General features: G+C 42.2%; 1 protein-coding gene across 4 annotated transcripts in view; it reads right to left on the reverse strand.

Annotated features, from left to right (window-relative positions):
• etnk1 (ethanolamine kinase 1) overlaps positions 1-12,836 on the reverse strand; it is a 31,419-nt gene extending 18,583 nt beyond the window's left edge. For 2 of the 4 annotated variants that reach the window (XR_008398353.1, XM_053688076.1), the window contains exons 1-2: positions 12,505-12,836; positions 1,213-1,472 (exon numbers count right to left, since the gene is read on the reverse strand). Coding sequence is in view for 2 of the 4 variants with exons in the window: in XM_053688076.1 (XP_053544051.1) it covers positions 1,213-1,472; positions 12,505-12,651 (407 nt within the window). In the remaining 2 variants the exon portion in view is untranslated. The remainder of the gene's footprint in view (positions 1-1,212; positions 1,473-12,504) is intronic. The other 2 variants (XR_008398352.1, XM_017493940.3) reach the window with 2 other exon arrangements.
• Positions 12,837-13,510: the final 674 nt, after the last annotated feature.

A 13,510-nucleotide genomic window follows, 5' to 3' on the forward strand; every position in this document is an offset into this window, starting at 1 on the left:
TGAGAGGTTTCCTAAAAGCCATAGGCCATAGTCTTTTTATTTATTTATTTATTTTCTTGTACAGATATTGTGAAATTTTCTGCCAATGCTATGTAACAAGCTTTATGAGTTAACCTGACAGGATTTTTAAGGAATTACATAGTTAATATAGTATTTGTATGTAATTTTCTGTAATTTTCACTGCTAACATTGGCCATCTAGCCAACATGAGTTGACATCCTTTGACAGGATTACTCTGAGGAAGTTTAAATTACGTCAATAGATGTTCTCAATATTTACCGTCAACATTAGCCAATAAGCTAAGGTGCAAACCTGACTGGATTTTTGAGGGGATTTTTATGTCATATCCATAAATGTACTGTATATGATCTATACTACTAGTACTAGCTAGATGGCTAATGTAAGCTAATTTTTTACAGTGATTTCTGAGGATTTTTTTAAGAATATGTCCTGTACAGAGACGTCACTACTAACGCCTTACCGCTGTGTCTCTTATAGAACTTGTGTGTGGTGTAGCATTATTAACAGTATTTCAGAAAATGTTTCCTTTCTCAACCAGGGGTTTGGCAGCTGACTGAGCTGAACTAGATTTTTCAGCAGAGATGGGCAAAACCTGACGACTGTTCTGAACAGAAACGTGTGCACTATTTACTGCTAACACTGATATTTCACCCATTCTTTTTCACATTACACAAGCAACAATAGAGCGATGATATACTGGTCACTGAAAGAATTGACCTTTTTTTGAGAAGAACTAAAAAAATTACCTGTTGAGACATGATTCATTTTGTCCAGTGTTTTATAAACGGTTTGATCTGATTGGCTGTGTTCTTGGGCGTGTGGACACGCCCTCACAGGCATGTTTCTTACATATGTGTGCCACTACGGTTACGTGAATCCACAGTTATGTGCGCAAGGTTTTTAAGGGCAGGCTGTGAATAGACACGAGATGGAAAGATGCCACAGACAACTTTGGCAAGGCATGAGGCATTTCCTCATGTGTATGAGGCAGGGGGTGGGGGGCTCTGGGGGCTTGGCAAGGTCACGAAGCAGAAGGATCATGTTACAAAGAAGGCCATGGTGTCTTTAGCACAGAGAGGAAACAAGACTGGAGCTCATGCCATGCAGAATACCTGCTGAGTCACAAACATGCAAAACTGTAGTAAGTCATCCACGGAGTTCGATGTGCCGTGTACGGTGTCGGTTCCTCACCTGAAAATGGCGGGGTTACGGATGTGCTCGGGCTCCAGAGCCACGCCCTCCAGGAACTCATAGCAGAGGCCGTTGTTAAAGGTGCAGTAGAGACGCGGGGCGCAGCGGTGCGCATGCAGCACTTGAAAGCTCTTCACCTCATTGTCACGGTCTACGAAAAGCTCTGTTTTGTTGCCGTAGATACGCACGAGCACCACGTCCTCCTGCGCCCCACCCTCGTAGCAGCCAATCAGCTTGTTGGTGATGCCATCAGTGAAAGTCTGCCAAAACAAAGAGAAGAATTTACATAAACACTGAAGAATATATGAATCGTGCTCCATAATCCCTGACGTGTTTCAACATGTAGCAGGAATGAGAGTACACTAATCGTCCCAAAAAGTTTACATAACACGTCGTAATAATAATAATACAAACACGAACAGTGATTCTTCGCCGATGTTAACAATATACATGTGTATTTTTATCATATTTCAAGATCACGTTTGTCCTTGCACTCTTTTTTAACAATTATTCTTTCTAGCGTTCAAAAAAAATGGTTTTAAAAATCAATTAAGCGTTTTGCACAACAGAACAGTGTTCACCCGATCACCAGCAGATCACGAGTTCGGATCCTGACGACGCAACGGCTTCCTGTAGCCGGCAGCCAAGAGAGCAAAACCGACCGTGCTCTCTGAGGTGGGAGGGGCATACGCGGTCTCCCCCGCCAATCAGAACGACACGAGCCAATCGTTGGCGTCTTTCCTCTGAGGGTCTTAAAACGCACTGTGGCACAACATGAGCAGCAGTTCGAAACAATGAGATCGGATGGCTTCACGTGGCATTGGCACGAGGAAAAATTCCAAAATGGTTGCCTTCCCGACAAGGGAGTGGCTGTAAATGAGCGCCTTAAATGTTTCCGACGTCGTTCTAAGCCGGTGTTAATCATCGTAAAAAAAACCAAAAAAAACAAGATGACTAAATAATAAATTGATCACGCTCCTCGAAACACATGACGAAATTCCTGTGTAGTTTTTTTACTGACTCATTTCGCAAAAGACGATTATACGAAGCAGAACAAGAGGCCAGCAAGACTCGAGGACGCTGCTCTGGTCACGTAGACCGCTAGCTAAACTCTCTAATCACGCACGCATATGTATGCTAACTTACAAAATATGCGATCCTACTTCTTACTTGTCAGATGTTGTCTCGTGATGAATTATTAATCCATACAGGAAAAACTGCTTTTTGAGTAGCGTACTTTTTTGTCAGGGTGTTTTGTTAAGACTAGCTAGCTAGAACTAGCATAGCTGATGACTCATATGATAGCGTTGGACTAGCGCGACTTCCCTGTTAAGGAGATAGGCAGCTTTTATTTAGGAAACGATTTGGTATTCCCTTTAACAAACTACTTGTGTTTCTCTTTCGGGAAACTTTTAGGTGAAAAACGAAACCTAATTTTCATTGACTGAAATTGTTTATTTTTTTTATCAGCTATACAGATTCAAACTAAATCCGTATTAGTGGCCGAAATGAACACGAGTCACGTACCGCAGTCTTTCTCCAAAATATGACTCTCATACAAGAAGCAACTTTTATACACTGACGGCCTTTTTTTTTTTTTCCCTTCCAAACACGTGTCTTTTTATTCCCATCACCTACACTGCTAATACTAAACATTTTATTACTATTTCCATGGTGCGCGTGTAGAACCTCTCTATTCTCCTGCGCCGATCTCTAGTTTCAAAAGTTCCTGGCGTCATAAAACAGCCCTGAGATAAAAATGGCCGCCACAGTGGTTCAGTGCCTTAGATTTCGAACCGCTCGTATACATGCCTCACACGTATGCTGTTTCTGTGGTGAGAGAGAGAGAGAGATGCAGATACTTCCCCCACATGAAGCGACATGCAAGCAAATCATTTTTTTCCTTCCTTCTCCAATGTAGAAAACCACAGTTTTTATATTTACCCACTGGGCTTTCAGCAGTGCGTTAAAACCGCTCCAAAGGAGACGGCGTATTATGTCCGACATATCGAGAAAAACCTTGTTATATTTGTAATTATGTAAAAATGTTTAAAAGGTCTTAATATTATCGGAAAAACATGCGACTTTATTTCTGAACGCCGGTATTTTTAAATTTTACAAATAGGAGGCGCAATATTCAGTTTTTGATGGGGGTTTTTGTTCTGTTTTGCTTTCCTTTTTTTTTTTTTTTTTTTTTTGGGAAGGTTTCTGAGATTAGCAGCGTGCATCTGGACGCACTGACGCAACGACGACAAAAAAAAGAGTCCGCTTTTACTTTCACGTGCGCGCGACAGAGAGCGAGCGAGAGCTGTGGGATACGGAGCGTGCGGGAAAAAGAAAGACCGCGCGCGTTCACGTTAAACGCTGCGTCATGCGTTACGTCATTCATTAAATCGTCCTTAGTAATCGCCTGCTCAGGGTCACCGCTACTAGAACGTGTGTTTTTTGTGTGTGTGTGTGTGTGTGTGTGTGTGTGTGTGTGTGTTTTATTTTGAGAAATAAACCAACTGAACTATCTGTTCAACACAAACGCTAACCGTTTCTATGAAGACATACGATTACATTCATACACTTCATCGGAACGCATCCGCAAGGCGTTATACGCGCTATAGTATTATCATAGTTTACGTGACGGTTTACAACGCGATGTTTATAACGCGTTTCACAAATTGTTCATAGATTGCGAATATATTATAAGCAGTGTTCATATATAGTCATAGTGTTTAAACACAAGTTCAAGGGATTTGAACAACACAAATCTCATGATGCACGATACAAAGCTGGGATCGTTTTGTGACGTACTGCTGATATAATGTAATAATAATAATAATAATAATAATAATAAACACTGCATCACGCTACAGTAGTAGTAATTCAGAGCGCATAATAAAGCTAGGGCATTTTCATAAATGATTATAACAACGTGGGAAATGCATTCGGAAGACATTATAACAGGATAAGAAGACGACATCATGAACAGTTCTCACGCCATGCTGACGTTTCTACGTGTGGAGCTGTTACCCAGAGGTTTTCCCCGGGATTAAGTTAGTGGCCGAGACCACGCCCACTCCGGGTTTCAATCCGAATACAGATACGGTTAGTGCTGTTGCTTTCCCCCGTCACTATATACACACAATGGTAACATTTACTTTCCATGAAGGTCATACGAATACATTCGTAACCTGTTATAAAGCATTCATACGACATTTTATTTGATTGTATTCCTTTATATCCCGCTGTAACTATTGACGACAAGGCGTTCCAGTTCATAGTGACATTCATATTGAATATACGTTTCCCCACCATGCGTTATTAGCAGGGTTTACGACGCAGTAATACACCTGCACTAAATATAAACTTTAGTTCACTAGTGCGTCATGTTTAATCGTAGAAACGCCGACAAGTTCTCGGTCAAAATACTTGACTTTAAAGCCCGTAGTGTTATTTCCTGACGTTCTCTCTAAAACAGGTCTCGTACGGCGCTATGCGGTGGTGCCGGTTTTCTTAGGTAGTGGTGCTGTGATGTGTTTTATGTGAACATAATAATATACTGTATAGTGTAATGCATTATAACACGATACCAGTGTGTTCGTAGTTCGTGGTTTATTATAGCTACTACTTACGAAGGTCTTAATTATAACGAATTATACAAAGACACCAGAGAATTCACACGGCATGACACTGCGGACATTTCCACGTCTAAAGGGGGGGGGGGTTTCCTCAGAATTAGGTAGTAAAAGGGTGCGTGTTTAATTAAAAAAGAAAAGCGTTCGGGTTTAAGCCACGCCCACTCCGGGTTTAAACCCGAATACAGATACAGGTAGCGTCGTTGTATTACGCCACTTTTACAGCTGCAAAAAAATATATTTTAGCAGGCGATTATTCGTATTCACACGTGTTAATCGGCTTAAACGTGGCGTTATGAGTGAGAACGGCTGTAACGGATATCGCTTAGCGTTTGTGTTTCGTTATATGACGTGGACAAACGTTAACATTTAAGCACCTTCTCCGTCGGGCTTGGCTGATCGTTGAGGCCGAAAAAACAAATGCTGCTGCTTTTTTTTTTTTTTTTTTTTTCAAAAAATGTCGTCTCTACCGAGACTAATCTAACGATGGCGAGTATTCCCTGTTCACGATAACGCCACACAGTCGACACGACAAAAATAAGGGATTTAACGTAGGAGTCTAGAAATTCACCGATTTGTCCACGTTGTACTAGTTTTTCACTTTTCCCCCCCGATTCCTCACTGTGACTTTCAGTCTCACCACAACAACACTTCTCCTTTTCTCCTTTTGGCGTCTGAACGTCACAGACGAGTGCCGACGGATCCATGAAGCATTGTTTTTTTTCTCTCTCTCTCTCTCTCTTTTGTTTCGGAGGGGTTGTTAATCTGTAACAATGTCATTTGGGATATTTGAATATGTTCCAGGAAGTGAAGTGTCGAAGGTCGAGAAGACACTCGCACGATTATAACGTCCTAAACGTTAGTCCTTGTTTAATCGCTGCTACTGAAAGTCATCTCACTGCGCGGAATGTTTTTACTGCTTGGGGTGTGAGTCGATGTAAATGAGCCTTGGGGATCATTAAAGAAACGTACGGTAGTTTATGGATATGGACGCGCGTGCAGTTACGTGTGGTTTGGTTTGAACGGCGCTGCGGTTTCAAGCTACCGAACCCGATCTGCCCGACACCCCCGTGTGTGTGCGTGTGAATGTATGAACAGTTTGTTTCACTTATAATTTGGCCTTGCTGACAAAATAAAACCCCAACAATGTCACCGAGTATTCATCTGTACAGTGTACAGCAGCACTGCCGTGAATGAGGAGGAACGTGGTATATGTTGTGTCACTCCACCCTCGCTGTTGTGTTTGCTCCTAAAACTGCGTCATTAGCCCCGTCTTTGATACAAAAGAGGCACACAGACGTTATAGAGTCAGAGACTCACACATACAAATCCTCATTGTCTCCGGGTCTAAAGTGGATCTGGAATATTCCAAATCCCTACTCACGTGCACTATCAGGAGATTCTTCGGAAAGAGGCAAGAAGAATGACAGGAATTTTATTTTTGTACAAGGGTTTGGCATGTGCTGACCGAGCGCTCCGTTTTGCTTCATTTCATCGTGGACGGGGGAAAAACAAAACAAAACAAAAAAAAAAAAAAAACAGTCCGGCGTGTGCTACGCCCTCCGCGCAGATTGGATACACGCGCGTGTGATGTCGCCGCCTCCTTCACTTCCACTGGGAAACAGGATGTTCCCTGGTGTTTGGGAACAAAACACGGCTTTATGCGTAAGAGAAATAACCGAGTAACTTTAATAACAGCTCTCGCGTCATCTTTTGAAAAACGTTTCATTTTGCACACGGACCCAGACGCCGTTATGTTTTATGCGGTACGTCCTCGCTAGGTATAAACACCGCCTCGTGGATCTGAACCTGTGATTTGAAGATCTGCACAGCGTCGTGACCGAGACCCTGCGGCTTATTTAATGCACACAGAAGAAGAAGAAGAAGAAGAAGAAAGCAGCCAGGACGTAGCTAACACTCAAACCTGTTCGGTTAAAGAGAAGTATCCGGTCTCCATGGCGCTCGCTGGAGAAGTCAGCACAATAAACCCGGCGGAAACCCGAGCCGTAATACAGAACGGACTGAACTGGTTTGAGTTTCTGCGTCTTTTCACAACACGCTCTCGACCCAACCCATGTTTGTCATCCAAATAAAAGGGAAATAAGCTGAGTTACACGCAGCACGGCACCGTCCTCCGTCGCCAGTTTAACAGCGTGTAAAAGAAATAGAGCCGGTTCTGATAAAGTTATCACCACATGAACCCTAAAAAAAGAAGAAGTAGTTCTCAGTCGTGTCCGTGCGCCATTCCCCAGAAAGAAGCAAACACGCAAAAATAAACCGATATATTTATAATCCCTTCGTATGCTGGATAAAACATTCTATTTTTGTGCATTTAGTGTTACTTCTATATAACAAGTGCTTTTAAAAAAAAAATTTAATTAGAATTTAATTTTTCACCACTAAAATCACTAAACACACCAAATAACAGACTTTACATAAATAAATAGTTTGAAATTTTATTATATAATCATATAAGCAAATATGTCAAATGTTTTGTTTTTTTGTGCATTTAGTGTTGTTTCTACATGATAAGTGCTTATCTTAGGGAGGGGGGTGGAGCGAGAAAGAGAATTTTACAGAAAAGCTTTAACGCTTCCCCCAGAGGAACGTCTTCTCAGAGGAAGAGTTCAAAAATAAATAAATGACTAGTTTTAAAGATTGTAGATCTCCCAGCTCTGTCGCTAGATCCCGCAAGATTTAACAGCGAACAACGCTGGGTTGTTTTTTTTTTTTCTCCCCTCATACGGTAGCTGTCCTCTCGTATTAGCGTGTGACGCGGCTATAATTAAAATGATTATTCACATCCAAGCAACGTTCGAATTAAACGCCCAGGCAAAATATGCAAACGACGGTGACCGGTTGGACCGGACTTCGACTTCTCGTCCGCATCGAAATCAAGCGTCCTTGGCCGCAAACGATCGCTAAATGAAATCCTGTACCTCTGCTGAAGTTATGAGGTTTCAAACGCGGCTTGTCACGTTACTGAGGAACCGTAATGGCGTATATTTGAAAAACAGCTTTACCTCTGACTGTTACAAAGCACCGACACTGGAGACTCCTTCCATCGGTGTTTACATAGACGCACGCGTCGTCCTTACGGAAAACGTCCCCACATCATCCGGAGCACGCTTTGTAAAATTCGTTCACGTTAAGTGAGACCGATAGAGACGATACCGTATCCGTATCGATTTTTGAAATATTTTAACGATCTGTAGCGGCAGGACGGTATCAGAGCTGCTGTTATAGAAAAGTAATAATGCGCGGAGGATCGGTCGACGTGAATGTCACTCTGTCGGTTTAATAAACATTTAGTGTGACGTGATGTAGATTAAAGATACGGTAACGCCAATAAAACACCGGCAGTCTGTGAAATATCACTCGACTTTACCTAGTCGGAGAAGATCCTACGAGAGAGCGTCCGCGCTCTGTCTGCGTCGTTTATCTTAACCCCGGGTGGAAAATGTGACGTTTCTGTGCCGCTTGCAACACGATCCTACGTTAACCCGTAGGACCTGCAGCTTCGCGTGACCGGTTATTTCAGCCACGCTCATGCAAAGGAAGCACAATTTCACAGCCACGATTCCACACACGTCTGCTCTTCCGAGTCCACAACGTGACATGGCTAAAAATAGATGTGACTCCGACATCTATTTCTAATCTATTCATGAAACATCTGGCCTGTTTGTCGTATCAGTGGCTCGGTGACGATTAGATTCTGTGATCCTGGTAGAAAACCCGACACGTTTTATGTCTGTCGTCAGCGTTCGTACCGTCGTCCAAAAGCCTCCAGCTGAACCGCACACAGAAGCCTTCATGCTATTTTTTGTGCGGGGAAACTGAGATAACGTCTATTAACGCTAAAAAATCAAACGCAGAGTGTCACGAAACGTTCCAACCAGATGTTTTGTGCTTTAAAAATTGGTGTTTCCACGGAGACTGTTCTTGAGAGTTAGTCATTTGAGGCTTTAAGTCTGTTTAGTGCACAATGTTGTTGTTCAGCGCTTGCTTTGAGATATTTCTACCTGATGAATATCCAGGTACTGCATACGAGATGGGTGTAGAGTCAGTGTTTGAGCTATAAAAACTCTTCAGTGAGCTTGGCGTGAACCAAAAAAAAAAATAAATAAATCCTACACAGGATCGTCAACCAATTATCCTAACGAATGTGGCATGCTGTATAATTAAATAGAAAGACAATCCCACAAACTGTGTAGCTAGATTTAGTGACTGTTTAGAACCATTTGGTGACTTTATTTAAGAAAGAGGGCAATTAGTGACTTTCCTGGACTCGATACGGCTCTCCAACTCATATCACAGCTGTGTAAGAGTAGATTCGCTCAACTTCTCAACCACCAATCACTGATCACTATTGTTCTCAACGTCCAATCACTGATCACCATTGTTCTCAACGTCCAGTCACTGATCACCATTATTCTCAACGTCCAATCATGGACCACCATTATTCTCAATGGCCAATAACTGATCACCATTGTTCTCAAGATCCAATCACTAATCACCACTGTTCTCAACGTCCAATCACTGATCACTATTGTTCTCAACGTCCAATCACTGATCACTATTGTTCTCAACGTCCAATCACTGATCACCATTGTTCTCAATATCCAATCACTGATCAACATTGTTCTCAATGTCCAATCACTGATCACTATTGTTCTCAACGTCCAATCACTGATCACCATTATTCTCCACGTCCAATCATGGACTACCATTATTCTCAATGGCCAATAACTGATCACCATTGTTCTCAACGTCCAATCACGGATCACCATTGTTCTCAATATCCAATCACTGATCAACATTGTTCTCAATGTCCAATCACTGATCACTATTGTTCTCAACGTCCAATCATTGATCACCATTATTCTCCACGTCCAATCATGGACCACCATTATTCTCAATGGCCAATAACTGATCACCATTGTTCTCAACGTCCAATCACGGATTACCATTGTTCTCAACGTCCAATCACGGATCACCATTGTTCTCAATATCCAATCACTGATCACCATTATTCTCAACGTCCAATCACTGATCACTATTGTTCTCAACGTCCAATCACGGATCACCATTGTTCTCAACGTCCAATCACGGATCACCATTGTTCTCAACATCCAATCACTGATCACCATTGTTCTCAACGTCCAATCCCTGATCACCATTGTTCTCAACATCCAATCACTGATCACCATTATTCTCAACGTCCAATCATAGACCACCATTATTCTCAATGGCCAATCACTGATCACTATTGTTCTCAACGTCCAATCACTGATCACTATTGTTCTCAACGTCCAATCACTGATCACCATTATTCTCAACGTCCAATCATGGACCACCATTATTCTCAATGGCCAATAACTGATCACCATTGTTCTCAAGATCCAATCACTAATCACCACTGTTCTCAACGTCCAATCACTGATCACTATTGTTCTCAACGTCCAATCACTAATCACCATTGTTCTCAACGTCCAATCACTGATCACCATTGTTCTCAATATCCAATCACTGATCAACATTGTTCTCAATGTCCAATCACTAATCACTATTGTTCTCAACGTCCAATCACTGATCACCATTGTTCTCAACGTCCAATCACTGATCACCATTATTCTCCACGTCCAATCATGGACCACCATTATTCTCAATGGCCAATAACTGATCACCATTGTTCTCAACGTCCAATCACGGATCACCATTGTTCTCAACGTCCAATCACGGATCACCATTGTTCTCAATATCCAATCACTGATCACCATTATTCTCAACGTCCAATCACTGATCACTATTGTTCTCAACGTCCAATCACGGATCACCATTGTTCTCAACGTCCAATCACTAATCACCATTGTTCTCAACATCCAATCACTGATCACCATTGTTCTCAACGTCCAATCCCTGATCACCATTGTTCTCAACATCCAATCACTGATCACCATTGTTCTCAACATCCAATCACTGATCACCATTGTTCTCAACGTCCAATCTAGACCACCATTATTCTCAATGGCCAATCACTGATCACCAATGTTCTCAACATCCAATCACTGATCACCACTGTTCTCAAGGTCCAATTACGGATCACCATTATTCCTAATAACCAATCACTGATCACCATTGTTCTCAATATCCAATCACTGATCACCATTGTTCCCAGCGACCAATTACGGATTACCATTATTCTCAATTCACCATTATTCTCAATTCACCATTATTCTCAATTCACCATTATGCCCAATGGCCAATCATTGATCACGATTGTTTTCAGTATCCAATCAAGGATCACTGTTACAGAGGAATGTCGCAAAATGTTGACGATTTCATTTGTAAGCGGCTTTGGACAAAAGCGTCTGCTAAATGAATAAATGTAAATGAAAAAAAAATGACCAAAAATACATTTCAATACCTATACTAATATTAATATATTTTTACATTTATTCATTTGACAGACACTTTTATTCCTGCCATTAATCCCAATGACCAATCACGGATCACGATTGTTCTCAACATCCAATCACGGATCACGACTGTTCCCGATCGCTAATCACAGATCACGATTGTTCTCGACGTCCACCGGATCACTGTTACAGAGGAATTTCGCAAAATGTTGCTGATTATTAGATTTGAGATTTGATGTGAGATTTAAAACTGACACATGACCAAAAAATAAATTTTCATACCTACACCGATAAATATTTTACATTTATTCATTCGACAGATGTTTTTTTTTATCCACTGAGCTGAGCGCTTGAAGGTCACGGTTCTTGCTCCGTGGTCCAACACCTTGGTGGTGCCGGGACTCGGCCTCACGACCTTCTGATCGGTAGTTTAGAAACCTAACTGCTGAGCAACCATTGTGTTTATCGCTCTAGACAACCAACTTTCCTGTAAATCTCTCTTTCCAGAGCGTGTTCATCACTGAAAGACTACAATGATGGTATTTATGAGGCCTGAGAGTGCAAATTTATGCGTACTGCATACAAAATGTCCATTTTCGAAGACGTTATCAGCAACATACCAACAATCCTTGTTGATAAAAACAGCAACCTGTTCAGGTGTAGTGTCTTGCCTTGAAGTGTGGCGTTTTGTTTTTATTGATTTATTTCTATTTGTCGGAACTCGCGGAAGTCGGATGCAGCCGCAGCACCGATTTTACGCTCCTGTCGAGGAAATCCCCGTCATCTAGATGAAACCGAGTGTGTGTGGTGAAGTGTCGCGTCTCGAGATCGTTTAGACGTGTATTTGAGAGAGAATAACGGTGGATAAAGTGTAGAAATCGCCTTTGAATGAGATGTCGGAAATTAGAAAGGAAGATGGTTTTTTTTTGTATCTTCCTCTTGATGACACGTGAAGGCTCCCCCACCCACCCACATCACTCCAATCACCACGCAAACTGCGTCCCTGGCGGTGCTACAAGTGGAGAGACAGACTATCCTGAAATATCCTGGAATATCCTGGAATATCCTGAAATATCCTGAATGTCGGAAACGCAGGCTCGGCCGCGGCGCGCTGTGACGCAGCTGCGCCTGGAGATGTACCTCCTGCGCGCTCAGTGGCCAGTCGGGGATTTACTCATTATTACGCATATAATGGTTCTAGAGGTGCGTGCAGAAGGTGTAAGGGGACCTGTACACGGATTTGTTACCTTCATTTTGACCTCAGTGGGTTTCCAGTGCGGTCTGAGCGCCTTGATGAGCTGCAGCGCTGCGGGTCTGTAGTCGTGCTCGTCCACGGTCACGTCCAGTTTGGGCACTACAGGAGCACTCTCAGGGACGTGGATGTAGTTCGCCATGGGTTAGGAATGAAACGCTTGTCTCGTGCAAGGTTAAGATATATATTTTTTTTCTCAAGGTTTAAGTCGGACAGCGCTGCTGCAGTAGTTTCCGTATAAATGCGCTGCGTCGGACCCGGGAGCGGAATTTAAAGCGGGTTAGTAGTGTTAATGCAGCACGGCTACGCCTTCTCTTCTTCTCCCGCCCCTCTGGAGGAAAAGAGCGCGCAGTGCATGCTGGGTCCTCTGTGTGACTCATCCCTTTACATCAGTATGGGTAAAGGAGGAAGAACGATCTGATGATAGGAGGAGGATTCTTAGATCACACGTGCAATAACAACTTATTATTAGAAGAAAAAAAAAACTTTATGAGAACAGTGTTGCTATAAAATCTACGGTGTTATGCAGACAGACTTGTCCTTCATTGTCGTTTGATAATGCCTGGTGTGAACACAACTGACTTGTAATAGTCTATACCACCTGAGGTTAAAGACAGTCCTAGTAGAATCTTTTTTACCCTTGTAATTGATCCTTATCTAGTTTACCAATCACTGATCGCCATTGTTGTCAATGTCCAATCACAGATCACTATTATTCACAACGGTCAATCACTGATCAGCATTATTCCCGACCACCGATTACCGATCACCATTATTCTCAACGTCCAATCATAGATCACTATTATTCTCAACGTCCAATCACAGATCACTATTATTCTCAACGACCAATCACTGATCAGCATTATTCCCAACCAACAATGCCTGATCACGATTGTTGTCAATGTCCAATCACGGATCACCATTATTCCCAACTAAAAATCTACAAAATCTATGGTGTTATGGAGACAGACTTGTCCTTCATTATCTTTTGATAATGCCTG

This window comes from Ictalurus punctatus, chromosome 19 (genome assembly GCF_001660625.3).
Source record: "Ictalurus punctatus breed USDA103 chromosome 19, Coco_2.0, whole genome shotgun sequence".
Classification (NCBI taxonomy): Eukaryota; Metazoa; Chordata; class Actinopteri; order Siluriformes; family Ictaluridae; genus Ictalurus; species Ictalurus punctatus.